Genomic DNA, 27,444 nt, shown 5'->3' with positions numbered 1-27,444 from the left:
TTACCCTGTGACCTACCGCCCCTCTATGAAGATGAGCGGACCCAAGAAAAGGAAAGTGGACAGAGAATGTCGAGTGTTCAAAAAGGAGTGGACAACTAAATATTTTTTCACTGAACACCGATCATCTGCTGTTTGCCTGATATGCCAAGAAACTGTGGCGGTTTTTAAAGAGTATAATATTAGCCGTCACTTTGCCACAAAGCACGCAAATTATGCTAGCAAGCTCTCAACAAAAGAACGGGAATCTGCTGCTGAGAAGTTGGCAGCTAATTTGAAGGCTCAGCAAAGTTTTTTTCACCGTCAAACTGCCATTCAAGAGTCAAGTACCAAGGCCAGTTTTATGCTTTCATTCAAAATAGCAAAGGCCAGCAAACCACTGTCAGAGGGCGAGTTTTTAAAAGAATGTATGGTAGAGACAGCAGGTATTTTGTGCCCGGAGACCAAAGACAAATTTGAGAAAATCCGTTTATCACGGCGGACAGTGACTCGCCGTGTAGAACTAATAGATGAAGATATCACCAGCATATTAAACAAAAAGGCGAAGTCATTCACTTTTTATTCTTTAGCACTGGATGAAAGCAACGATGTCAAAGACACTGCTCAGCTCCTCATTTTTATCCGAGGAATCAACGAAACCTTTGAAATAACGGAGGAGTTTTTGACAATGGAGTCTCTGAAAGGACAAACACGGGGAGAGGACTTGTTTGAACGAGTGTCTGCTGCCATCGAAAACATGAAGCTTCCCTGGAGTAAGCTTGTTAACGTCACCACAGATGGATCTCCAAATTTAACGGGAAAAAACGTTGGCCTGCTGAGGAGAATCCAGAATAAAGTGAAAGATGAAAACTCTGACCAGGATGTGATTTTCCTCCACTGCATCATCCACCAGGAATCTCTATGTAAATCGGTGTTACAGCTGAATCATGTTGTGAATCCTGTGGTGAAACTTGTCAACTTCATACGCGCACGGGGACTTCAGCACCGTCAGTTCATTGCGTTCCTGGAGGAAACTGATGCGGATCACCAGGACCTGCTTTATCACTCCCGTGTCCGCTGGTTGAGTTTGGGCAAAGTGTTTCAACGAGTGTGGGAGCTCAAAGAGGAGATTGGCGTGTTTTTGGAGCGGCAGGGGAAGACTGATGAATTTCCTGAGCTGAGCAACAAGAGCTGGATGTGTGACTTCGCGTTTGCTACAGACGTATTTTCACACTTGAATGAGCTCAATGTGAAACTGCAGGGGAAGGAGCAGTTTGTGCATGACATGCACACAAACGTGAAAGCCTTCAAATCCAAGCTGGCTTTATTCTCCAGGCAGATTTTGAACAAGTCATTCACTCATTTTCCTACACTAGCCACGCTGAAAGAGGCCGGAGCAAAAGTAAAGAAATACAGTGAGTCACTGGATGCACTGCACGGAGAATTCTGCCGTCGGTTTTTGGATTTCGATAAAATTGACAAGTCACTTCAATTGGTGGCCTTTCCTCTGTCACAAGACCCCGAAACAGCTCCAGAGGAGCTTCAGCTCGAACTCATCGACCTTCAGTCTGACCCTGCCTTAAAAGAGAAGTTCAGCTCTCTGAAACTAAATGACTTCTATGCTTCACTCAATGATGCCGCGTTTCCAAATCTAAGGCGAAAAGCGCAGATGATGTTGGCTTTGTTCGGCTCTACCTTCGTGTGTGAACAGACATTCAGCGTCATGAACATCAACAAAGCCAGCCACAGATCCAAGTTAACAGACCTACACCTCAGATCAATCCTGAGAATCGCCACAACAAAACTAACTCCAGACTTTGATGCGCTGGCTAAAAAAGGAGACCAACAACACTGCTCCCATTAAAATGTGTGTCTCTCCGTGATACGCACGTTGTTAAAATGAACAGTGCGCGCAGATCAAATATAACGCTTCACAGACTGACTTGCTGCAACTGTTTCGTCCTTGCACTGGTCGTTGTTGACTTTTGGCACCGGGGAAACAAATTGAATAAAAGGAACAGGACAAGTACATCTGCATCTCCTACCGTTTTTGGAAAAAAAAAAAGAGTTAGGAGGAGAGTGATGTGATATCCTGAAGGATAACAGAACTTTCAGTGCTTTAAAATAAAATATTCATTTATTTGATTTTCAGTGTTTAAAGGCTCATTTCGAAGTCAGAGATTTTATTGTAATGCTTTTCTTCATTTTCATTGGAAATTAAAGCACATGTTTTCTCCATATCCCAAGATGTGTATTTTTCCCCCAATGAGGTGATGTTTTCAAAGCATGCCATCTATCTACTCCTGTTCCGGCCCCTTTGTCAAATGTTAGAACTCAATGTGGCCCACGAATCAAAAAGTTTGCCCACCCCTGGTCTAGCCCCATGCACGGGGCGATCGGCGGTAGCTCGTTAACGGAGATTTGCCGTGTTGTGGCGTTAAGGTCATTTCAACGAGATTAACCTGAAAGCACTAGTGGGAACACAACGAATATGACTGCACATTTATGCCGACATCATCCTAGTGCAAAGACAAAAACAACAAGCATGCTACTAACTTTAGCCGAGTCATTTAGACAGCTGTTAGCACATGATTCTCCTTATGCTGCTGAGAATATAGCCCAGAAGAAGCGGATAGTATAGCTTTTATTTTGGAAAGAGACATTTCTCTGTAATAAACTCTCTTTTCCAAAGATGAGTGATTCCTCAATAAGATACAGGGCTCGCAATATCGCTAGCCCGACGTCCCGGAGCTAGCGATTTTTTTCAGTCGGGCTACCAAAATCTATCTCTTCCCTGCCCGTCGGGCTATTGTAGGAAAAATATATGTCAATGCTTTTGCATTCTTTCAGAAATGTAGCTGGGTAATTATGTCATTGGGTGAGCCACTGTCAATATGTGACATATTGAAATCGCGTTTGAATTTGCGCTTGTTTTTTTGCTTTCACTTTGCAATCGTGTGAACTGTGTATAGAGAGCCACAGCACTGATCTGTGAGTGATGATAATTTGTGCACCAATTCCTCTGACATCGTCTTATTAATCGTTAGCTTACTATGCAAACATGACAAGTGAAATCTCCCGCAGCAAGCTTAAACATGTGAGAGGTTGATCGCGCAGAGAATCGCTGAGCTTATGTGAGTGCGTGTGTAAAAGCAGCAGGATATATATTTGACTACGATGACCTGGATGACTGAGAACCTTCACAGACAGATATATATTTTAGTTCTGCTGAGCCAAATAAGACAGGTCAGGGTGAAGAAGTGACAGCCAAAGAAAAGCTTACCACAAAACGGAGAAGTTATGACAAATCAGACTATAAGGCAAAAAGAAAGTGCAGCTTTATGGTTTCATGGACAAAAGAATTTCTGTGGCTGCAATATGACGAGCTAAATAACCAGGGGTGCACATAAGTGGTCCGCAGGTGCGCATTCGCTGTCAAAATAAAAAACACGCACAAGGGTTAGGGTTAAATTTAAAAACTGTACTTTTGAGTTAAAATATATATTTATAATTTTAATAAATGACAAATTAAAAAGGCATGAACATTTTTTTTGTATCGAAAAAATATCGAACCGTGACACCAAAGTATCGAACCGAACCGAACCGTGAATTTTGTGTATCGTTGCACCCCTAATATATATATATATATATATATATATATATATATATATATATATATATATATATATATATATATATATATATATATATATATATATATTTGACAACCACAAATGGTGTAGTAGTTGTTTTAGGTATATAACTATAATCACAACCACATCTGTACCTTGCTTACAGGCTGGCTATGTACAGTCGGAGCTTGGTTTTCTTAAAGGGCTAATGGGCTTGAATACCTACATTACTATGCAACAGTCCTGAGCCATTGCTCATTTCTTTATATTTTGCTTCCAAGGCCAGACTATCATGAGCACTAGTTCTCCAGGCTTTCAAAGTCTTTCAAAGCTTTTCTTTATACATTGGCAACTTTTTCTCTCATTTTCAGTGCACTGGTGTTGAAATGACTACTCATTTTCTCATTTTTTAAGTTTTCTTCTTTTTTTTTTCTCCTGCTAGAAAAAAACTTTGCTCTTCACGTTGACCTATGAATCACTCAAGCATAAAAAAGCGATCGACCTCAAGGGATGAACCAGTGTTGTGTCTAAGAGAGTTAATACCCTACAGCTTATGACAAAATTTGATCCGAAGTGATTGATGGCCCTAATCACGACCTTTTGACCTCCCGCCCCTCCCCCCCGGAAGCGTGTAATGAGCGTGACGAATCGCATCCGGAGAAGGGGGGTGGGAAACCCCCCGCGTGACGAATCGCATCCTGAGAAGGGGGGGTGAACCCCGGAAGCGCGCCATCTGTTGCTAACCGTGTCGAATTGCACCCTGAGAAGGGAGGGGGGAAACCTCCGGAAGCGCGTCATCTGTTGTTGGGGAAAAAAAAGTTTTTAGAGGGAGGGGGAAACCTCCGGAAGCGCGCCATCTGTTGGAGGGGAATAAAAAAGCAGAGAGGTGGAGTCCGTCACAATTTCTAAGGCACAGACACAAGATGGATTTCCTTCTGCAGCCCAGCAGCGTTCCTGTGTCCGATGAGATCTGCTCTCCCAAAGAAGAAGGCTTTGAATATGACATATTCAAATACAGCATATTTACTATGGAAGGCCTCGATCCGGACCTTATGACCCTACCGGAAATACTCCGGAAGTGTCTAGTCATTTTCAGACCTGTTGCGTCATGTTCCCTAAGCACAGCGGTGATGCAGCAGATGATTCTGTGATGTATAGAGAGACAGAGCGGATGTAATTTTACTTTCTTAAGCTGCACCGGCGTTTGTAATGGAAATAAAGAGTGACTTCCTGTAGAGATTTCAATAGTATTTTATTTTCCTATAATACAGACGCTGTAAAAAAAACCTTTAAGATACACCATAGCTTGTGATGAAAAGAAGAACTTTCTATCCGCTTGTAACCTACAGGCTGCCTATGTGTAAAAAACGAATAACTATCCCTTAGTGAATACTACTTTTCCTTTTGAGAGACTGAAAAACAAACCAGCGACAGGCGATCTTGTTTCACTCACACACACACACACACACACACACACACACACACACACACACACACACACACACACACACACACACACACACACACACACACACACCGCGGGCCAAGGAGGAGTTTTTTTTCTTCAATACTTTAACAATAAGTTTTCTCAATAGATAGAAAATGATGACGCTGAGGAGTCAACATCCGATATTATCATTGCTTGTAACCCGGTAAATAATTTCGTACATCTCCCCATAAAACAAGTCTTAGCGGGGAAAAAAGCTCATATTCGAATAAGTTTATTAAAGCACCCCCCTCTGTGGGAAAGAGTCAACCATGAGGCGAGTTTTGTCAACAGCAATTGTCCATTTGGTAAAACAAATATCCGTCTCAAAGTCGTATTTTACCGTTGCAGAATGCGGAAAACAGACGGCGTTCGCAAGAAGGCACACACACACACACACACACACACACACACACACACACACACACACACACACACACACACACACACCGCGGGTCAAGGAGGAGTGAGACGGCAGAATAGTTTTTTTCTTCATTACTTTTACAATGGGATTTCTCAATAGATAGAAAATGATGACGCTGAGGAGTCAACATCCGATATTATCGTTGCTTGTAACCCGGTAAATAATTTCGTACATCTCCCCATAAAACAAGTCTTAGTGGAAAAAAGCTCATATTCTAATAAGTTTATTCCCCTCTGTGGGAAAGAGTTTTTTTCTCAGAGTCAACCATGAGACGAGTTTTGTCAACAGCAAGAACAACTGTTGCCCATAAAGTAAAACAAATATCCGCCTCTAAGTCGTATTTTACCGTTGCAGAATGTGGAAAACAGACAGCCCTCACAGGAGGCACCCAGGGGCCCACCTCACACACCATAGTTAAAATATTTAAATTTCAACTAAATTTGTAGTAATGATCGGATTTCCTCACTTATCTACACCACACTCCTTGTCCTTGATTTCTTATCGTTTCTTATCGTTCCTCTGTCCCTTAATAGAAACCACATATATAGAAACTATCCTCCCTTTCAGTTGTCTTTTGCACTTCCATATCGCAAAGCAGTTACTGTAGGTTATTTTCTGCTTATGCATTAATGTAATTAATTAACTTATTTATCCTTAAGTAAGGTAATGACTTGAGTTCTAATGCTTTTTGTCTCTTGAGTTAGCTGTCAATGTGGGATTTTTTTCCCCTTTTGTTCAGTTAAAGCTGCCTTTCATTCTTCAACACAGCTTAAACTCTAATAGGTAAGCTTTCTTGTAATTTCTTAGTTCTGCAGGCTTCTTGAAAGACATCCGAGACTCTTCTTTGGATGCTGGCTGCCTTTTGTTTTGTTTTCTGTCAAGATGATCCCACACTGCTTCGATTATCTTGAGGTTCGAACCCTGGAGAGATCAATCCATGACTGATGCGTTGTTTCATCCAGGCATACTTTGACTACATTGGCAGTATGTTTGCGATCATTGTCGTACTGAAAAATGAAGTTGCTGCCAATCAGACACTACGTGGTATTACATGGTCGATCAAAATCTGGTGGAACTTTTCTACATTCATAATTTGATTAATTTGGATAAGAGCTCCAACAACACTGGCTGAAATCCATCCTCAAAGCACGGTAGAGTATCCACGCTGTGTTAAAGACGGCTATAGACATTCACTGTTGTATCTCTCTTCGGACCTCTTCCATGCATATTTCAAATTTGGATTCATTACTCCATAAGACATATTACAGCTGATTTCTTTTTCCAGTCAATTTCTTGTGTAATTTGGCACACCTCAGTCTTATTTTTCTCTGTTCTCCTTCCTTAAGAATGGCTTATTAACAGCCACCCTTCCAACTCAGATAACTTTTGATGAGGTTTCATGAAATGTTTACAGCACTTGAGTTACTCGCCACGGCCATCCTAAATGCTAAGAACACTAAACTTTAATTCTAAATTACGTAATTAACGTTAACCAGAAAAAACAAGCCAAAGTCGAAATGTTGCTGAGCTGACCTGTGGTATGCTATGTCTTCTAAAGCACGTATAATGTAAACAGAACTGGTCTTTGCACAGAAGCCTGTGGAGCTTCATAATTAACCTCAGTGTGTGAAGAGGACTCTCCATTTAATAATAGCTGTAATAAAATGTTCTGGCCGACGGTGTTAAACGCTGCACTTGGGTCTAGCAGGGAAGATTTCAACTTTTCAATATGAATGAAGGCTGAAAACTGATTAGATTAATGTCTGATGATCTTTTCTGTGCTTCTTCAAGTTTGTAACACCAAACATATTAAAGGATGATGTAAGGCTCACAGGAAGAGTTTAATTAGACACACATTTACTATTTTTCTTTATACTCTTTCTTTCTTGACATGTTTAATATGCTTACTATCAGAGGAGAAAATGAACCTTGTGTAGTCTAAAAACTTTTTTATTTAATCAAACTGTAATGTTGTTGAACTCTGACGGACGTGTCTTTTAATCTTGTCAACAAATCCTTAATCATCTAAATCTGCCATTTATCATCTTGTAAAATGTTCCCTCTGCTTCTGTTGCACATCTCCCCCCGACACTCTCTGCTTCACCTGTCCTGTGCAGGTGGTCCAACCCCTGCCTGCCTCCTTAAACTGGGGTGTTTAAATCTCTTTACCTCTGTTGTGAACTTCACACAAAGTTTGTGGTAACAAAATCAAACTGACGAGGATCTCGTTTGAAAAACACACACACTCACGAGACAAAATAAAAACAGACTGCTCAAAGCAAAAGCAGAGCCCTCACAGCTGGTAGTACAAACACAGTGACAACATGCGTATTAGATACCCTCAGTGCCAAAAGCATAAATATGAAAAAATGTGATCACCAAGAATATCCTAAAAATGGCATTGAGGTGGGTGTTACAGTAAAGAAAAAAAAAAGTAGCCAAATTTTCATCGGAAAATGTTGAATTTTAGTAAAAACAATGCTCTGTAGTTTGATACTGTCGTTACAGACAAAGCAGATGTTTAAAGCCTTTGGACGCACATTTGAAATGCACTCATTCTCCTTATCAGCTGGAAACATTAAAGCCGTAAAATGACTTTTTCAAACGGATAAAAACTATTGAACAGCAGCAATGTTGAGCCTGTTCCAAAATTTGAATGTACATGTGTTGAAGGTGCGGGTCTTGTTGAATTATTAAACATACTTTCTTTAATTTTTCGAGCCACAAAAACAACAACTTTTAATTTTCTTCTGCTTGAGTCTCGGCCTCGGGTAGCTCTACTTATCATTGCTCAGTCAGTCGTCTGTTTGTGCTACTTTTTTTCAAGGAGCAGTGGATTATTGGTAAGGGTGACTTTATGTGTTTAGCTACTTAAGTGGAAGTACTGTGGAAAGTTTTACCTTACATACATAGATCTACCAGTACAGCTTCTGAGGTAACTGTTTACAAAATGTTATAATCTATTCAAAGGTTCTTTGCAATTTTACATTGATAAACATTATCCTTAACACATTTGGCCCACATAAAGTACTATGGCCATCACACTGTCATTTAGAATTGTTTAAATAACTCGTGTCTTAAGTCCTTCCATCAAACAGAAAATTAAAAAAAAAAAAAAAGGTTCACTTTTATATCACAAAATGTTAGAAATATAAGCCGTTCATAACAACCTGAAAGGTTGGGAGTTTAAAATGCAAACCGATGGAAGCAGAAGTAGAAGACTATAATGTCTCAGAGCACACGGTGTCTATTAATGTGTAGACATGTATAAATAAGAGCTTAATAAAGATGCTTAATTTCTTAAGAAATAAACAGGTGGAGTGATCTTTATCAAAAGTGGATGTTGCATCTGTGGCTAAACCACTGTACCCAAAAAAACTTTAAAAATCTACTGTGTGTGAGGCTGTGTAAGTAAAGCTTGCCCTTCACACCTGCGTGTAATAAACCATTTGTTGGGGGTTGTGGATTTGGCACCTCAGCATTGTGAAAGTGGGGAAACATGTTTCTGGCTGTGCATAAGATTCCTCCTTACAACTTAGAATCTCAGTTCTAAATGAAATTCAGATGTTTTTTTTAAGTATGGCTAATGTATTAATTGACTTCTAAGGCACACACACACACACACACACACACACACACACACACACACACACACACACACACACACACACACACACACACACACACACACACACACACACAAGAACAACACAGAGAAGAAGAAGAGGGGGTCGTTTTACTACACATCATAAAAACGCAATCATTCATCTTCCAACTGTATCTTTCTGTTCTGGCTTTAGAATCATAGGTTGTTTACTGAGCCGTACTTTGGGAGTCATACTGTTGTGATACTGAGGAGAAAAGGGTAAGGTTTGATAGACTAAACCCTTACACACACATAACTTGAAAAACCTAAAGAGTGTGTGAGACTGCTAGCTGTGTTGTTCAGCATTAAACTCATCTACAAATGTGTTAGTAAAGAGCGACTTGTACTTCTGTCCCATTAAGCAACGGTTTAACAAATTTCACTGCAAACTATAAAAGGAATCTGGATTTATATAGAACATAGTAGTGATGGATTAAGTGCAGGAAACACTAGTATAAGGTGTCTATTGAACAAATCTCCTTCAGCGTTCAAAATGACCAAAGTGAGGCCTACAGGCGTTTCTCTCGGTTGGTTGTGTTCAGGGAAAAAGCAGCTAAATACACTGAGATTGCTCCCCATTGTTAGCGAGTTAACTCTGGATATCTGTAGGTTTTGTCAAACTTGGAGTGAACAAAAGCAGAAAAACAGTAAAAGATGCAGACAGTGAAAGTCTGGTTTATTTCATGAACACAATGAAACATTTTACAGTCCACAGAGCAAAGTAGCATACATGATAAATAGATACACATAACATGAGAAGTAAAACTCGTCGTCTTACCACATGTTATATTCTGTAAACTTAAAATAACCACAGAAATTAGAGTTTAGTGTTTTAAAGTCATTATTAAAAACATGAGTCAACATTACTGAAGTGACGCTTTAACGATGCGTCTTATCACCGTGTTTATGATGATAAAACATGTTCTCTCGTTAGTAGTTGTCTGCGCTGTCACTTGTCATGAAAATGTCCAGAGCCAGGGTTCCTCTTTAATCACCATTGATCATTAATAGGGTCACAAAAGATTTGTCACATTATCCCCATAAACAAAATTGCTTTTATAGAAATCATTGTGATACAAATATTTAGATTCTTGATTCACAATGTGCACGAACTCAAAATCTTTAGAGGTTCATATTTATAAAGTATCGCAAATAATACATTTATACCATTGTATGAGCTACACTTCTTGTAAAAAACTGATTGAAAAAAGCTCCTGTCGTGACCTTCCTTCTGTGAGGACACACACACACACACACAGAGAGAGAGAGAGGGGGAAGATCATTAGGATTGGAGGCGTTTTTGGATTTTCACTTATTGTTGGCTTTACAGTCACATAAAATTCATTCCAATTTTTTTGCCTTTGCTTCAATTAAGGTGTTTCTTTAAATCTACAGCAGCTTCCTTTTCAAAAAGTTTACTGACATAGTAAGGAAGTAGCTAGGGAACTCAGTAAGTATGAGCAACAACAGCTTAGGGACTGTTTCTACAATAAAGAGGAATTCATCATCATCTGCAGTTCATCAAAAAAAAAAAAAAAAAAACAACAATTCAGCAGATCCTCAAAGTATGGATACAATCTGTTTTCAGCTGTAGAGGTACGCTTCACGTACTTATCAACATGCAGTTTAGAGGCTTGCATTAGAGTGCTTTGGTACTTGGGCCTCTTTTATTTAGCACGGTTATACCATTGTGTATTTAGCTATATAAATATGCTCAAGAGTCTATTGTATGTTTGTCATGCAATTAAAAATTCAAAAATATAATTTTTAAATCAGTAACTTTGCAAATTTAGTGGAAATGTTTTTGGATAACAAATATGTCACATTTTCAACAGGGTTTGAATAATCAGCGTTAACACAGAGACATTTATGCGCTGGGTATAACAGACATCCTTACCTTGGAGCAGAGAAACACGGTGTATTGTTGCTGTTCTCTATTGTATAAGCAGCGCCCGACTGTCAGAAACGCTCTGTGTGGGTAGCAAAGTCGGATCCAACGCACATCCAGGAATCCGTGTGAAAGAAAGGTCTCGCTGCAGCTAGGCTCTCAGGATAGTGATTTAAAAATTATATTTTTGAATTTTTAATTGCATGACAAACATACAATAGACTCTTGAGCATATTTATATAGCTAAATACACAATGGTATAACCGTGCTAAATAAAAGAGGCCCAAGTACCAAAGCACTCTAATGCAAGCCTCTAAACTGCATGTTGATAAGTACGTGAAGCGTACCTCTACAGCTGAAAACAGATTGTATCCATACTTTGAGGATCTGCTGAATTGTTTTTAATGGCACTTTTTTTTTCTTTTTTTTTTTTGATGAACTGCGGATGATGATGAATTCCTCTTTATTGTAGAAACAGTCCCTAAGCTGTTGTTGCTCATACTTACTGAGTTCCCTAGCTACTTCCTTACTATGTCAGTAAACTTTTTGAAAAGGAAGCTGCTGTAGATTTAAAGAAACACCTTAATTGAAGCAAAGGCAAAAAAATTGGAATGAATTTTATGTGACTGTAAAGCCAACAATAAGTGAAAATCCAAAAACGCCTCCAATCCTAATGATCTCCCCCTCTCTCTCTCTCTCTCTCTCTGTGTGTGTGTGTGTGTGTGTGTGTGTCCTCACAGAAGGAAGGTCACGACAGGAGCTTTTTTCAATCAGTTTTTTACAAGAAGTGTAGCTCATACAATGGTATAAATGTATTATTTGCGATACTTTATAAATATGAACCTCTAAAGATTTTGAGTTCGTGCACATTGTGAATCAAGAATCTAAATATTTGTATCACAATGATTTCTATAAAAGCAATTTTGTTTATGGGGATAATGTGACAAATCTTTTGTGACCCTATTAATGATCAATGGTGATTAAAGAGGAACCCTGGCTCTGGACATTTTCATGACAAGTGACAGCGCTGACATCTACTAACGAGAGAACATGTTTTATCATCATAAACACGGTGATAAGACGCATCGTTAAAGCGTCACTTCAGTAATGTTGACTCATGTTTTTAATAATGACTTTAAAACACTAAACTCTAATTTCTGTGGTTATTTTAAGTTTACAGAATATAACATGTAGTAAGACGACGAGTTTTACTTCTCATGTTATGTGTATCTATTTATCATGTATGCTACTTTGCTCTGTGGACTGTAAAATGTTTCATTGTGTTCATGAAATAAACCAGACTTTCACTGTCTGCATCTTTTACTGTTTTTCTGCTTTTGTTCACTCCAAGTTTGACAAAACCTACAGATATCCAGAGTTAACTCGCTAACAATGGGGAGCAATCTCAGTGTATTTAGCTGCTTTTTCCCTGAACACAACCAACCGAGAGAAACGCCTGTAGGCCTCACTTTGGTCATTTTGAACGCTGAAGGAGATTTGTTCAATAGACACCTTATACTAGTGTTTCCTGCACTTAATCCATCACTACTATGTTCTATATAAATCCAGATTCCTTTTATAGTTTGCAGTGAAATTTGTTAAACCGTTGCTTAATGGGACAGAAGTACAAGTCGCTCTTTACTAACACATTTGTAGATGAGTTTAATGCTGAACAACACAGCTAGCAGTCTCACACACTCTTTAGGTTTTTCAAGTTATGTGTGTGTAAGGGTTTAGTCTATCAAACCTTACCCTTTTCTCCTCAGTATCACAACAGTATGACTCCCAAAGTACGGCTCAGTAAACAACCTTTGACTCTAAAGCCAGAACAGAAAGATACAGTTGGAAGATGAATGATTGCGTTTTTATGATGTGTAGTAAAACGACCCCCTCTTTTTCTTCTCTGTGTTGTTCTTGTGTGTGTGTGTGTGTGTGTGTGTGTGTGTGTGTGTGTGTGTGTGTGTGTGTGTGTGTGTGTGCCTTAGAAGTCAATTAATACATTAGCCATACTTAAAAAAACATCTGAATTTCATTTAGAACTGAGATTCTAAGTTGTAAGCAGAAATCTTATGCACAGCCAGAAATATGTTTCCCCACTTTCACAATGCTGAGGTGCCAAATCCACAACCCCCAACAAATGGTTTATTACACGCAGGTGTGAAGGGCAAGCTTTACTTACACAGCCTCACACACAGTAGATTTTTAAAGTTTTTTTGGGTACAGTGGTTTAGCCACAGATGCAACATCCACTTTTGATAAAGATCACTCCACCTGTTTATTTCTTAAGAAATTAAGCATCTTTATTAAGCTCTTATTTATACATGTCTACACAATAATAGACACCGTGTGCTCTGAGACATTATAGTCTTCTACTTCTGCTTCCATCGGTTTACATTTTAAACTCCCAGCCTTTCAGGTTGTTATGAACGGCTTATATTTCTAACATTTTGTGATATAAAAGTGAACCATGTTTTTTTTTTTTTTAATTTTCTGTTTGATGGAAGGACTTAAGACACGAGTTATTTAAACAATTCTAAATGACAGTGTGATGGCCATAGTACTTTATGTGGGCCAAATGTGTTAAGGATAATGTTTATCAATGTAAAATTGCAAAGAACCTTTGAATAGATTATAACATTTTGTAAACAGTTACCTCAGAAGCTGTACTGGTAGATCTATGTATGTAAGGTAAAACTTTCCACAGTACTTCCACTTAAGTAGCTAAACACATAAAGTCACCCTTACCAATAATCCACTGCTCCTTGAAAAAAAGTAGCACAAACAGACGACTGACTGAGCAATGATAAGTAGAGCTACCCGAGGCCGAGACTCAAGCAGAAGAAAATTAAAAGTTGTTGTTTTTGTGGCTCGAAAAATTAAAGAAAGTATGTTTAATAATTCAACAAGACCCGCACCTTCAACACATGTACATTCAAATTTTGGAACAGGCTCAACATTGCTGCTGTTCAATAGTTTTTATCCGTTTGAAAAAGTCATTTTACGGCTTTAATGTTTCCAGCTGATAAGGAGAATGAGTGCATTTCAAATGAGCGTCCAAAGGCTTTAAACATCTGCTTTGTCTGTAACGACAGTATCAAACTACAGAGCATTGTTTTTACTAAAATTCAACATTTTCCGATGAAAATTTGGCTACTTTTTTTTTCTTTACTGTAACACCCACCTCAATGCCATTTTTAGGATATTCTTGGTGATCACATTTTTTCATATTTATGCTTTTGGCACTGAGGGTATCTAATACGCATGTTGTCACTGTGTTTGTACTACCAGCTGTGAGGGCTCTGCTTTTGCTTTGAGCAGTCTGTTTTTATTTTGTCTCGTGAGTGTGTGTGTTTTTCAAACGAGATCCTCGTCAGTTTGATTTTGTTACCACAAACTTTGTGTGAAGTTCACAACAGAGGTAAAGAGATTTAAACACCCCAGTTTAAGGAGGCAGGCAGGGGTTGGACCACCTGCACAGGGCTGGTGAAGCAGAGAGTGTCCGGGGAGATGTGCAACAGAAGCAGAGGGAACATTTTACAAGATGATAAATGGCAGATTTAGATGATTAAGGATTTGTTGACAAGATTAAAAGACACGTCCGTCAGAGTTCAACAACATTACAGTTTGATTAAATAAAAAAGTTTTTAGACTACACAAGGTTCATTTTCTCCTCTGATAGTAAGCATATTAAACATGTCAAGAAAGAAAGAGTATAAAGAAAAATAGTAAATGTGTGTCTAATTAAACTCTTCCTGTGAGCCTTACATCATCCTTTAATATGTTTGGTGTTACAAACTTGAAGAAGCACAGAAAAGATCATCAGACATTAATCTAATCAGTTTTCAGCCTTCATTCATATTGAAAAGTTGAAATCTTCCCTGCTAGACCCAAGTGCAGCGGGGTAGGGATAGCTCAGTAGGTAAAGTGGTCGCCCCATGATCGAATCCACTTAACGGCTACCCTGAGGTACCCCTGAGCAAGGTACCGTCCCTACACACTGCTCCCCGGGCGCCTGCTTAGTGGGCTGCCCACTGCTTCACTGAGTGAATGGGTCAAATGCAGAGAAAAACAAGTAATTTCCCCATGGGGATCAATAAAGTATCCATTATTATTATTAACACCGTCGGCCATAACATTTTATTACAGCTATTATTAAATGGAGAGTCCTCTTCACACACTGAGGTTAATTATGAAGCTCCACAGGCTTCTGTGCAAAGACCAGTTCTGTTTACATTATACGTGCTTTAGAAGACATAGCATACCACAGGTCAGCTCAGCAACATTTCGACTTTGGCTTGTTTTTTCTGGTTAACGTTAATTACGTAATTTAGAATTAAAGTTTAGTGTTCTTAGCATTTAGGATGGCCGTGGCGAGTAACTCAAGTGCTGTAAACATTTCATGAAACCTCATCAAAAGTTATCTGAGTTGGAAGGGTGGCTGTTAATAAGCCATTCTTAAGGAAGGAGAACAGAGAAAAATAAGACTGAGGTGTGCCAAATTACACAAGAAATTGACTGGAAAAAGAAATCAGCTGTAATATGTCTTATGGAGTAATGAATCCAAATTTGAAATATGCATGGAAGAGGTCCGAAGAGAGATACAACAGTGAATGTCTATAGCCGTCTTTAACACAGCGTGGATACTCTACCGTGCTTTGAGGCTGGATTTCAGCCAGTGTTGTTGGAGCTCTTATCCAAATTAATCAAATTATGAATGTAGAAAAGTTCCACCAGATTTTGATCGACCATGTAATACCACGTAGTGTCTGATTGGCAGCAACTTCATTTTTCAGTACGACAATGATCGCAAACATACTGCCAATGTAGTCAAAGTATGCCTGGATGAAACAACGCATCAGTCATGGATTGATCTCTCCAGGGTTCGAACCTCAAGATAATCGAAGCAGTGTGGGATCATCTTGACAGAAAACAAAACAAAAGGCAGCCAGCATCCAAAGAAGAGTCTCGGATGTCTTTCAAGAAGCCTGCAGAACTAAGAAATTACAAGAAAGCTTACCTATTAGAGTTTAAGCTGTGTTGAAGAATGAAAGGCAGCTTTAACTGGACAAAAGGGGAAAAAAATCCCACATTGACAGCTAACTCAAGAGACAAAAAGCATTAGAACTCAAGTCATTACCTTACTTAAGGATAAATAAGTTAATTAATTACATTAATGCATAAGCAGAAAATAACCTACAGTAACTGCTTTGCGATATGGAAGTGCAAAAGACAACTGAAAGGGAGGATAGTTTCTATATATGTGGTTTCTATTAAGGGACAGAGGAACGATAAGAAACGATAAGAAATCAAGGACAAGGAGTGTGGTGTAGATAAGTGAGGAAATCCGATCATTACTACAAATTTAGTTGAAATTTAAATATTTTAACTATGGTGCCTCCTGTGAGGGCTGTCTGTTTTCCACATTCTGCAACGGTAAAATACGACTTAGAGGCGGATATTTGTTTTACTTTATGGGCAACAGTTGTTCTTGCTGTTGACAAAACTCGCCTCATGGTTGACTCTGAGAAAAAAACTCTTTCCCACAGAGGGGAATAAACTTATTAGAATATGAGCTTTTTTCCACTAAGACTTGTTTTATGGGGAGATGTTATTTACCGAGAAATTATTTACCGGGTTACAAGCAATGATAATATCGGATGTTGACTCCTCAGCGTCATCATTTTCTATCTATTGAGAAAACTTATTGTTAAAGTATTGAAGAAAAAAAACTCCTCCTTGGCCCGCGGTGTGTGTGTGTGTGTGTGTGTGTGTGTGTGTGTGTGTGTGTGTGTGTGTGTGTGTGTGTGTGTGTGTGTGTGTGTGTGAGTGAAACAAGATCGCCTGTCGCTGGTTTGTTTTTCAGTCTCTCAAAAGGAAAAGTAGTATTCACTAAGGGATAGTTATTCGTTTTTTACACATAGGCAGCCTGTAGGTTACAAGCGGATAGAAAGTTCTTCTTTTCATCACAAGCTATGGTGTATCTTAAAGGTTTTTTTTACAGCGTCTGTATTATAGGAAAATAAAATACTATTGAAATCTCTACAGGAAGTCACTCTTTATTTCCATTACAAACGCCGGTGCAGCTTAAGAAAGTAAAATTACATCCGCTCTGTCTCTCTATACATCACAGAATCATCTGCTGCATCACCGCTGTGCTTAGGGAACATGACGCAACAGGTCTGAAAATGACTAGACACTTCCGGAGTATTTCCGGTAGGGTCATAAGGTCCGGATCGAGGCCTTCCATAGTAAATATGCTGTATTTGAATATGTCATATTCAAAGCCTTCTTCTTTGGGAGAGCAGATCTCATCGGACACAGGAACGCTGCTGGGCTGCAGAAGGAAATCCATCTTGTGTCTGTGCCTTAGAAATTGTGACGGACTCCACCTCTCTGCTTTTTTATTCCCCTCCAACAGATGGCGCGCTTCCGGAGGTTTCCCCCTCCCTCTAAAAACTTTTTTTTTTCCCAACAACAGATGACGCGTTTCCGGGGTTCACCCCCCCTTCTCAGGATGCGATTCGTCACGCGGGGGGTTTCCCACCCCCCTTCTCCGGATGCGATTCGTCACGCTCATTACACGCTTCCGGGGGGGAGGGGCGGGAGGTCAAAAGGTCGTGATTAGGGCCATCAATCACTTCGGATCAAATTTTGTCATAAGCTGTAGGGTATTAACTCTCTTGTCTACACATAGCTTAGCAAACAACCAATTTTAAATTATATCTTCAAACATTTTGATATTGGCAGCCTGTTACAAAGAACATGATTTTTTTTAACCCAGTTTCCTCCATTAAATCTATGAAAAACACCAAAGATAATAGTTTGTTTTTTGTTTTTTTTGCAACAAAGAGATTCACAAAGAGCGTGCGTTCTTTGAAAATTTGAGGAAACCGGACAAAAGAAGAAGTGGCAGCCCAACTATCTACAACAAATGAACAATGTCTGAAAGTCATGCACTTAAGAAATAGGAAACAAAGACTTGACACAAGGTCTGAGACATACATTTGGTCCTTCAGCTGATCTATCTACTGTTTGCCAAAAAAAATGGTCTCAGTAGACGGGTAGCTGTCAAAAAGAAGGGTAAACAGGGAGAAATGGTTAAGGTATCCCAAATTACAAAAGATCTGGACTGAAAATCAATGGGAACAGGTGTAATGGAGTGATGAATCGAAATTTGAAAGTTTTGGTTCAAATCATTGTCAATATGTACAGAGAAGACAGGGAGACCAGTGAGTATCTACAGCCATAAACACAGTGCTGTCTCTGTCATGGTTTGTGATTTCAGTCAATCAGTGGCACATAGACATGACTAAAACGGCAACATTGTTGAAGCAGTGTGGGATCATGTTGACAGAGATCAGAATGAAAGGATGCCAACATTTAAAGATGTCCTTCAAGATGCCTGGAGAACTACTCCCGAAGACTACTTCAAGAAAGAGAGTTTGGGCTTAAAGGTGGTCATACTAAACATAAACTTTTTGTCTGTTTCTCAGAATTTGAACTCTGTTCTTGCCTTATTTACTGTATTTCCATCTATGTTGGCACGCTTCAGTAAATCACTGCACCTATTTCCCATTTTCCTGAGATAATATAAAGAAATACGGGGTTGCTCAAAATGTCTGCACCTTACGCTAACACATGGTGACAAGTTATCTTTTTCTTGTGTGGTATCTGCAAGGCATTAAGAACATGGATGTGTGAGGCAATAAAAATGTAGTCAAGAAAATGTCATGTGACCCTGCAGGATGTTTTCTCCATCAACCCATAGCGACTTGTCAGATATGTAAATTGTGTTTACTGTGTCAGATAATAACCTCAGCACACACACACACACACACACGCACACACACTAAAAGCATATTTCCAAGTTTTTAATTAAATTGCTTCGTTAGCTACAAAAGCAGCTATAAATAAAAGCAGTGTTAGAGATCACAATGCATAAACAAAGATAATGAGGGTAGTTATTAAGGATGTGAATAGCTGGGCACGTCCATGCCCTGCTCTATTTTGGGAGCAGGTAGGGCTTCTCAACTAACACAGTGAGCATGTAGCTCACTGCCAATGTCAGCACCAGGTGGCCAAGGAACAGGTACATCTGAGCAGAGGAGAAAAGTCTGATGTTATGAAGAACTGTGCCAAATCATTTGAAATAAGCACACTAAAACAGAACGTGCAACATGAAATACTTACAAAATTGATGTCTGTGTAATGGATTGGGGTCTCTTGAAAGCCAATGTACAGGATGATGAAGACAGGGTGTATGAGATAGCAGGCGAAGCTGATATTGGAAAGAGGAACCCAGAAAGTCAAGGATAAGAACCTCTTGATAAAGCCTGGAGTGATAAAAAACAAGAAAATATAAAGACATATAAAAATAAGAACATACAGACTCAATTTCCTTTAACATACTATGTGCTTTCCTATATTGTTATTACTGTTAATGTAGAGATATGGGATTTAGTTCATCCCAACACCTGGTTTACCTCCATAGCCTTCCTCACAGGCCAGTATAATCCAGGTCACAGCCAGTGCCCAGAGTGGTCTATGCAGCCCTTGATACAGGGCATGTGGCACAGATGGATTGGCTGGCGTCTCCTTCAGGATGTAGGGCAATCCAACCAAAAGAGCCAAAAGTGACAGACAACAGAGCCAACCAAGTGCTGCCTGCCACTGAAACAACAGATATGATAAGCACATAAGTGTGGTGGCAAATGTTCAAATTCTGGCTTGGCTATAAACCAAAAGGCATATGCTGTTTTTAAATTCTCAGAAAAGACTAAGCCACGGTCTGGGATTGAAACCTGTCAAAATGCTCTCACCCATTGCTTTAACAGTGGATTTTTCTTTGCTGTCAGATATATTCCGGTCAAGATCCCTATTAGAAATGGCCCGTATCTCGTGTAGGGTTTCACATAGTAATACAAAACATAATTCTCAGATGTCCTGCAAAATAAACAAGTTTATTTTCTGGGAAATCATAAGAAGAGATGCATAGTTGGTAGACAGCCTCAATTATGTTTTTGCATTGTAGAAAAAGGAAACACTGAAACTTAAAAACAAAAAACCTTGATATTCATTTCACCAAACGCTGTTTTGCATTGAATCTTACATTGTAGATGGCTGAAAGACTGGTAGCTGCAGGTGTGCAGTTATAATAGCACTGGCCACAATAGTCATCAGGAGGAGGCCACCTGCCACAACCATAAACACACTCCTATTTCTGACAAATAAAACATGGAGGGGATAGGATTACAACCACAGAGATAATAAAAATGTATACGGCTCCTAGTGATGCTCTAGTTCAAGAATGAAGAAATCACTTTAACAGTATTTCAGAATCATATTAAAGGATGTGAACATACAGTCTGTATAAATAAACCAAGAGAGGAGTGGTTGCATAACACTGGAAGTCTAGAGACAGGTACCACGTCCAAGGAATACACTGCACAGGGATATGAAGATAAAAGGTTAAGAACAGGTAAGTAAATCTGTTCTAAAATACCCAATGTAGGACTAAATTATAAGTTAAACTTACTATCTCATGGACTGGGAGCAGATTACTGATCAATAGTAAGTTAGCCCACCAGTATGTCTTACAATCCATCACTGTGTCTATAAATGGGAACCAGTAGGGTCCCCACTTGACCAGAGAGATAAGGCCAATGGTTAGACACATAATGAACAGATGCAGTGGCTGAATCCTGCAAAGAGGACAGAGAACAGCAATTTAAAAAATGAATAACACATGCAGAAAGCCTCTTTTACTTGAGTGTAAAAATGGAGTGACGCAGACACAAATTAATTTGGTTAACTGACCAAAATACAACACCTTGTAATCCGCTTTAAGAGATAGCTCCCAACCAGGCTGAGGCTCAGTTTGTCTTCAGCCTTGTTGATAGAGCCCAGCAGGGACCTGGCACTAAGCAGACCCCTAAAACATCAAATTTCTTAAGCTGGCAATAAAATAATTAAAAAATATATGTTTACACTGTCAATCTGAAATTGTTCCAGTCTCACCCCAGCAGTAAGAAGGTATCGACAGCCATGAAAACAGGTCCACTTATGGTTAGCACATAGAAAGGGCTGCTTTCAACAGTTTTCCTCCAGTCTTTGTAATTGTCTGCAACACAGGTCTTATGAACATAAGTGAAAGTATATGTGTGTTATGGAGTAATGAGACCATCAATGTACTGCCATACCCAAGCTGTTGATTACAGGGAACTGTGCAGAGTGGCCACATATGATCCATAACAGGCTGAGAACACGGATGCCATTCAGTGAAGCGTAGCCTCCGACTGGAATTGATGTGGAGGTGCTAAAAATGCCCTGCGTGGTCTTCTGTATAGAGATTGCTTGAAGGCAGCCATACACACGGCTTTGAAGAGCGCATGTTTGTGTGGGGTGGTTGCTATCTGCCAAAACCAATATTATACAAGGTCAGTATTGTCTCAATATAAATACATCTGTAATAACTGATTCTGCAGCTCACATAATCGCATTATTTGGTTACTGAAGATAGTAACCATAATATGTGTGATATGCAGTACTACTCCTCAGCAAATCTAGATGATGCACTTTGCACTTACTACTTTCTTCTGAACTCCAGCTATTAGTTTCACTGCTGGATGAGCTGCTGGTCTTCAGGGTCCCGTAAAGGTTGAGCGCAGCGTTTAAGCAGGAAGACTCTAATGTAGGTTCGACCTTTCTTTTCCACTGCCACCTTATCATAGCTGTTAACAGGGTGGCTCCGAGAGGAATTGCTACCATTACACAACAGACAAACCTGCAGGAGAAAATAAAGTTTGACAAGACAAAAACAAGGTGTCCTGAGCTAAAGGCCTGGACATATGAAAAGATGCTCATCTTTGCTCCACAGGTAACCCTAATGGAAGTGCATATGCAGATAAAACAGTAAAGAAAGTGAGAGCAGTGTAATCGTATACTGACAGGCAGGTGATATCAGATGTATCAGGGGCAATTTTGCTGGACAAACAGTGAGTCATGATCATCTCCTGAGTGGACTGATTGACCAGGATGGAAGGTAAAGGAGGAATGAGGGACATCTGATTAAACTGAAGCTGGTCTGTCGAAAAGTGAAAATTAGTCACGTTTAAAAAAAAAGAAAGAAGCGATATTGTGTTGTATAGATGATACCGCATAAATTCATTTTTAAATCACTGACCGTAAAGCACCAATGTTTGCACGTCATCTTTCTCACAGGAGTCAGGTACACAAATACCGACAAAGTACTGGACTCTTCCCTGTTTAAGAAGAAAACGTAGTTTAAAGTATGCTTACTTTCATCTAATATCTATTGGTTGTCATGACTTTTTATCGTGTTAGTTGTTACCTGCCGAAGGAACACCTGGCAGTACTGTCCAGAAAAGCTGGGGCCGTGAGCAGAGCGGCACTGCTGCAGCAAACCAGGCTGGTTGGTGTTACCTCCTACAACATTGCTGCCCACTTTCCCAAAAGCATCATACACTGACAAAACACACAGAAGAAGAAAAAAAGCCATTCATTCACAGGCCCATTGGCTGTAAAGATGCATGGTGTTACTATATAAGTAAATCTCACTTTTTCATGAAGTTCTAGGTTTTAAAGACACCCTTTAGATAACAAATAAAGAAGAAGTGTCTTGTGTCTTGCTAATTTTGATCACAAAACGACATACACATACTAGTGCATCCACCAAAATATAGTTAAGTTTCGACTTAGTATCTTCTTGGAAAATAATTTGAAATTTGTAATTTTAAAGTTGAAATTTTGAGGAAATAACCCCAAATTTGGACTTCTGGATAACAAAAAAAAAAGAAGATTTTTTTCCCCGTGGCAGGAGCAAGCTTAGATACTTCAGTCTGCCATTTGGCTCTATTCACTGAAGACTAACTCATGAGCGCCCTCTAGGTGGATTGTAGGGCATTAACAGTAGGTTTAGTAGGTTGGATTTACGTGTGTCCCAAGACCCCTGCTGAGCTGGCATACCTACTTTTATTAGTAAGTGTGAAACAAACAGTGATGTCATTAATGTTGCTGTGACACTGGTAGGGGAAAAGGGAGTTAAATAAAACAGATAGAGGTGAATTTAAGCTAATTGTGTAGGGTTTATAGTTGGTGGCTCTTAAAAAAAGTATTGAAATAGTGAAGTAGTAAGTAACATTTACATTGAACTTGAGTAGCATTAGCATATTTTGATTTATAAGGTATTTTGTTCTTCATAAGTTAGCTGTTAGCTTACAAAAGTATGTGTTAGCTAACAGCTACATTTATTAGCTATAGCCTCTTATCACAGCTCCGCAAAGATTTGCATTTCAGTGGTTCCATCAGGAGGGTGGTGTTGACCACGCAATGTCCAGTGCTACTCCTTATGCTGGTAGTACAGTTAGTTAGTTATTAGCCTCAAGGCTGGTCTTTGTTACTGTCTCACTGAAAATACATACAGTGGGGCAAAAAAGTATTTAGTCAGCCACCGGTTGTGCAAGTTCCCCCACCTAAAATGATGACAGAGGTCAGTAATTTGCACCAGAGGTACACTTCAACTGTGAGAGACAGAATGTGAAAAAAAAATAAATCCATGAATTCACATGGTAGGATTTGTAAAGAATTTATTCATAAATCAGGGTGGAAAATAAGTATTTGGTCAATAACAAAAATACAACTCAATACTTTGTAACATAACCTTTGTTGGCAATAACAGAGGTCAAACGTTTACTATAGGTCTTTACCAGGTTTGCACACACAGTAGCTGGTATTTTGGCCCATTCCTCCATGCAGATCTTCTCGAGAGCAGTGATGTTTTGGGGCTGTCGCCGAGCAACACGGACTTTCAACTCCCGCCACAGATTTTCTATGGGGTTGAGGTCTGGAGACTGGCTAGGCCACTCCAGGACTTTCAAATGCTTCTTACGGAGCCACTCCTTTGTTGCCCGGGCGGTGTGTTTTGGATCATTGTCATGTTGGAAGACCCAGCCTCGTTTCATCTTCAAAGTTCTCACTGATGGAAGGAGGTTTTGGCTCAAAATCTCACGATACATGGCCCCATTCATTCTGTCCCTAACACGGATCAGTCGTCCTGTCCCCTTGGCAGAAAAACAGCCCCATAGCATGATGTTTCCACCCCCATGCTTCACAGTAGGTATGGTGTTCTTGGGATGCAACTCAGTATTCTTCTTCCTCCGAACACGACGAGTTGAGTTTATACCAAAAAGTTCTACTTTGGTTTCATCTGACCACATGACATTCTCCCAATCCTCTGCTGTATCATCCATGTGCTCTCTGGCAAACTTCAGACGGGCCTGGACATGCACTGGCTTCAGCAGCGGAACACGTCTGGCACTGCGGGATTTGATTCCCTGCCGTTGTAGTGTGTTACTGATGGTGACCTTTGTTACTTTGGTCCCAGCTCTCTGCAGGTCATTCACCAGGTCCCCCCGTGTGGTTCTGGGATCTTTGCTCACCGTTCTCATGATCATTTTGACCCCACGGGATGAGATCTTGCGTGGAGCCCCAGATCGAGGGAGATTATCAGTGGTCTTGTATGTCTTCCATTTTCTGATGATTGCTCCCACAGTTGGTTTTTCACACCAAGCTGCTTGCCTATTGTAGATTCACTCTTCCCAGTCTGGTGCAGGTCTACAATACTTTTCCTGGTGTCCTTCGAAAGCTCTTTGGTCTTGGCCATGGCGGAGTTTGGAGTCTGACTGTTTGAGGCTGTGGACAGGTGTCTTTTATACAGATGATGAGTTCAAACAGGTGCCATTCATACAGGTAACGAGTGGGGACAGAAAAGCTTCTTACAGAAGACGTTACAGGTCTGTGAGAGCCAGAGATCTTCCTTGTTTGAGGTGACCAAATACTTATTTTCCACCCTAATTTACGAATAAATTCTTTACAAATCCTACCATGTGAATTCATGGATTTTTTTTTCACATTCTGTCTCTCACAGTTGAAGTGTACCTCTGGTGCAAATTACTGACCTCTGTCATCATTTTAAGTGGGGGAACTTGCACAATCGGTGGCTGACTAAATACTTTTTTGCCCCACTGTAAGCACACAATGAGTAGGAATTAGTTACAATGTAGGTATGAAATGAACACTTTCAACATCATCATCTTAACTATTTAAATATTCTTACAGTTCTTTTGAACACTTATGCAGTTTCATAGGCTCTACACCAGCTGCACAGGTTAAAGTCACGGATTTGATGTATGCATCGATCATTTTTGATGTAAGCATGACAGTCATAAAAACCTAATCTTTGTAATTTTCAGAAGCTTCCAGCGGCAGTATTTTTATTCTCTGAGAAGGTGAAAATGAACTTAAGCTTATGGTCTTGCATTGTCCTGAAGAATTTGTAATCTATTTCTGTATTTTTGACTTTTCTATCTTGGCTCCTCTGCTAAAGTGGATTAAATGCCACTTACCACACAAGCGCATAAGAAATGCCATACAAAAATCACAATCACTTACTTAGAACAGCATAGCCCTTTGGTTCATCCTGGTTAATTTCCCGGAGAAAAGTGTTTGTATCCTCCAAGCATCTTTGGGACACTGTCAAAATCTGTGTGTTTTCCACTGCTCCTCTGCCCCCCACAAAAAGAAGAAACGCCACCAAATGGAGGATCATTTTGGCTCTGACTGTTTCTTTTTAGGGAAGAAGGTGTTTAAATAACAGAGAAGGGAACACGTCACCATTCAGAGTGTACTGTGAAATTCATCTTCCATGGCTAAATTGAATGACTTTAACTGGTTTTCACTAGCAGGTGTAAACAGGATTTGGTTACATGAAGGAGGATGAGAGGCTAACAAAACAATCCAGGCTGTGATTTTTCTCACTACGCAAGAACAACATTATTAAAGTGCAGCTTTGACGGGTGACCAGTCCACATAACCATTTAAGCACACATTTTTAAGTTATATTTTTATTATATACCAATTGTATTTTACATATTCACACATTTTAAATAGCATTAAATAGACACAGAGACACAAAGGTAATTACTTGAAAATTCCTCTGCTCAGTTATAACTATTACTACAATTTTCTACTTTTCTCTAGTGATGGAAGAAACACCACAGATCATCCAGCCATCAGAGTACAGCACTCCAAATAACTGACCACTAGAGGGAGCGATTGTCCATAAAACATTCTTGGGCCGTCTCGTTTTTACCTAGCAACACATATTTAATAGAATGCAACCCTATTTTGATCTAATAATAGTAGTTTAGTGCTTAAGTGCTTCTGTGTCTCTTACAAAGAGGAAAAGACCCTACAATCACCACTTATTTTAACTACTTACTCCATAGCATGATTAAAACATTTTGTCACTGACAGTGCAGCATTAGAATCTATAGAGAAAAGGAGAGTTTTTAATAAATAATAGACATTTCTTTCTGTTTTTACATTGCAGCTAACTGGTACCTTTAGAGCTATGCAATACTGGGCATTAGCGGCACTTGTTAGCCATGTGCTGCAAGATACTCATAGTCATTACTGGGTTATTTAATTCTAAAAGATAACAGTGCAGTGTGGTTATTTATGTTTATTTTATGTTTTTCATGCTGATTTAGAGGATTTTGAATTGTCACACTGGGCTAAAAAATAACAATTTTGTGTTCTTGTCACGGAACACACATTTTGTGGCTTCATCAAAGGAGGGCAATCAATAAAAGTAAAAGAATAGTTTTTCTTAATTTATGTAACAGGAAGTCAAACCATAACAAAGTGCCACAACATACTAAAAATGAAGCAAAAGCCGAGGGGAACTGCAGAGTGAAACTTTTCTAAATGTCAGTGATTCTTTTGCATTGATAGCTACTGGATTTAGTGTTGAAATAAGTGATGAAATTGTTGAAATTTTTATATTTTTAAACAAAAACATGATGTAACACGTATAGTCATGCAAAAAAGAAGGCTCAGTTAGAATGTTAAATGTTAAAGTTCATGACAGTACAATTAGAAAAAGACTAAAAGAGTATGTTTAGACGGGCTGTCCGAGAAAGTCCGTCTCTATATAAAAAGAACACTGCAGAATAGCTGACTCTTGCATCTGATGGAGCAATGCCCTTTGGAGAGACAAGAACAAAGTGGAGATGTTTGGACATGATGCAAAAACCAAACTCAGCAAATCAGCACAAACACCCAATATCAACTATCAGGCACGGTGGTGGAGGAGTGATGATTTGGGCTTGTGTTCTAGCCACAGGACATGGACTTCTTACAGTCACTGAGTTGACCATCAGCTCCTCTGTGTACCAAAGTATTCTAGAGGCAAATGTGAGGGCGTCTGTCTGAAAGCTAAAGCCTGCCCCAAACTGTGTCACACAATAGGACAATGGTCCCAAACAAATCAGCAGATCAACAGCAGAATGACTGAAAAGGAAAGAATAAAGT

At 39.4% G+C, this 27,444-nt stretch overlaps 2 protein-coding genes across 2 annotated transcripts; one reads left to right on the top strand and one right to left on the bottom strand.

The window, feature by feature from the left end:
* Positions 1-406: 406 nt before the first annotated feature.
* Positions 407-1,840, top strand: LOC308392864 (general transcription factor II-I repeat domain-containing protein 2-like; the record flags this gene model as incomplete). The annotated part of the gene is made up of 1 exon (XM_080876148.1): positions 407-1,840. The coding sequence occupies one exon, from the start codon at positions 407-409 to the stop codon at positions 1,838-1,840; it is 1,434 nt and encodes a 477-aa protein (XP_080732274.1).
* Positions 1,841-19,016: 17,176 nt separating this feature from the next.
* Positions 19,017-25,678, bottom strand: oacyl (O-acyltransferase like; the record flags this gene model as incomplete). Its single annotated transcript, XM_080874310.1, has 15 exons — positions 19,017-19,147; positions 19,243-19,385; positions 19,536-19,722; positions 19,872-19,995; positions 20,162-20,272; positions 20,415-20,494; positions 20,588-20,753; positions 20,882-20,983; positions 21,070-21,172; positions 21,252-21,464; positions 21,639-21,835; positions 22,000-22,135; positions 22,235-22,313; positions 22,403-22,536; positions 25,522-25,678. 15 exons carry the CDS (start codon positions 25,676-25,678, stop codon positions 19,055-19,057), a joined length of 2,025 nt encoding a protein of 674 aa, XP_080730436.1. The 3' UTR covers positions 19,017-19,054.
* Between the last annotated feature and the right edge of the window lie 1,766 nt (positions 25,679-27,444).

The sequence above is a fragment of the Rhamphochromis sp. 'chilingali' genome (assembly GCF_963969265.1).
Source record: "Rhamphochromis sp. 'chilingali' genome assembly, chromosome: 2".
NCBI lineage: Eukaryota > Metazoa > Chordata > Actinopteri > Cichliformes > Cichlidae > Rhamphochromis > Rhamphochromis sp. 'chilingali'.
Note: the sequence above shows the minus strand (reverse complement) of the source record. Positions and strands in the feature narration are given on the sequence as shown.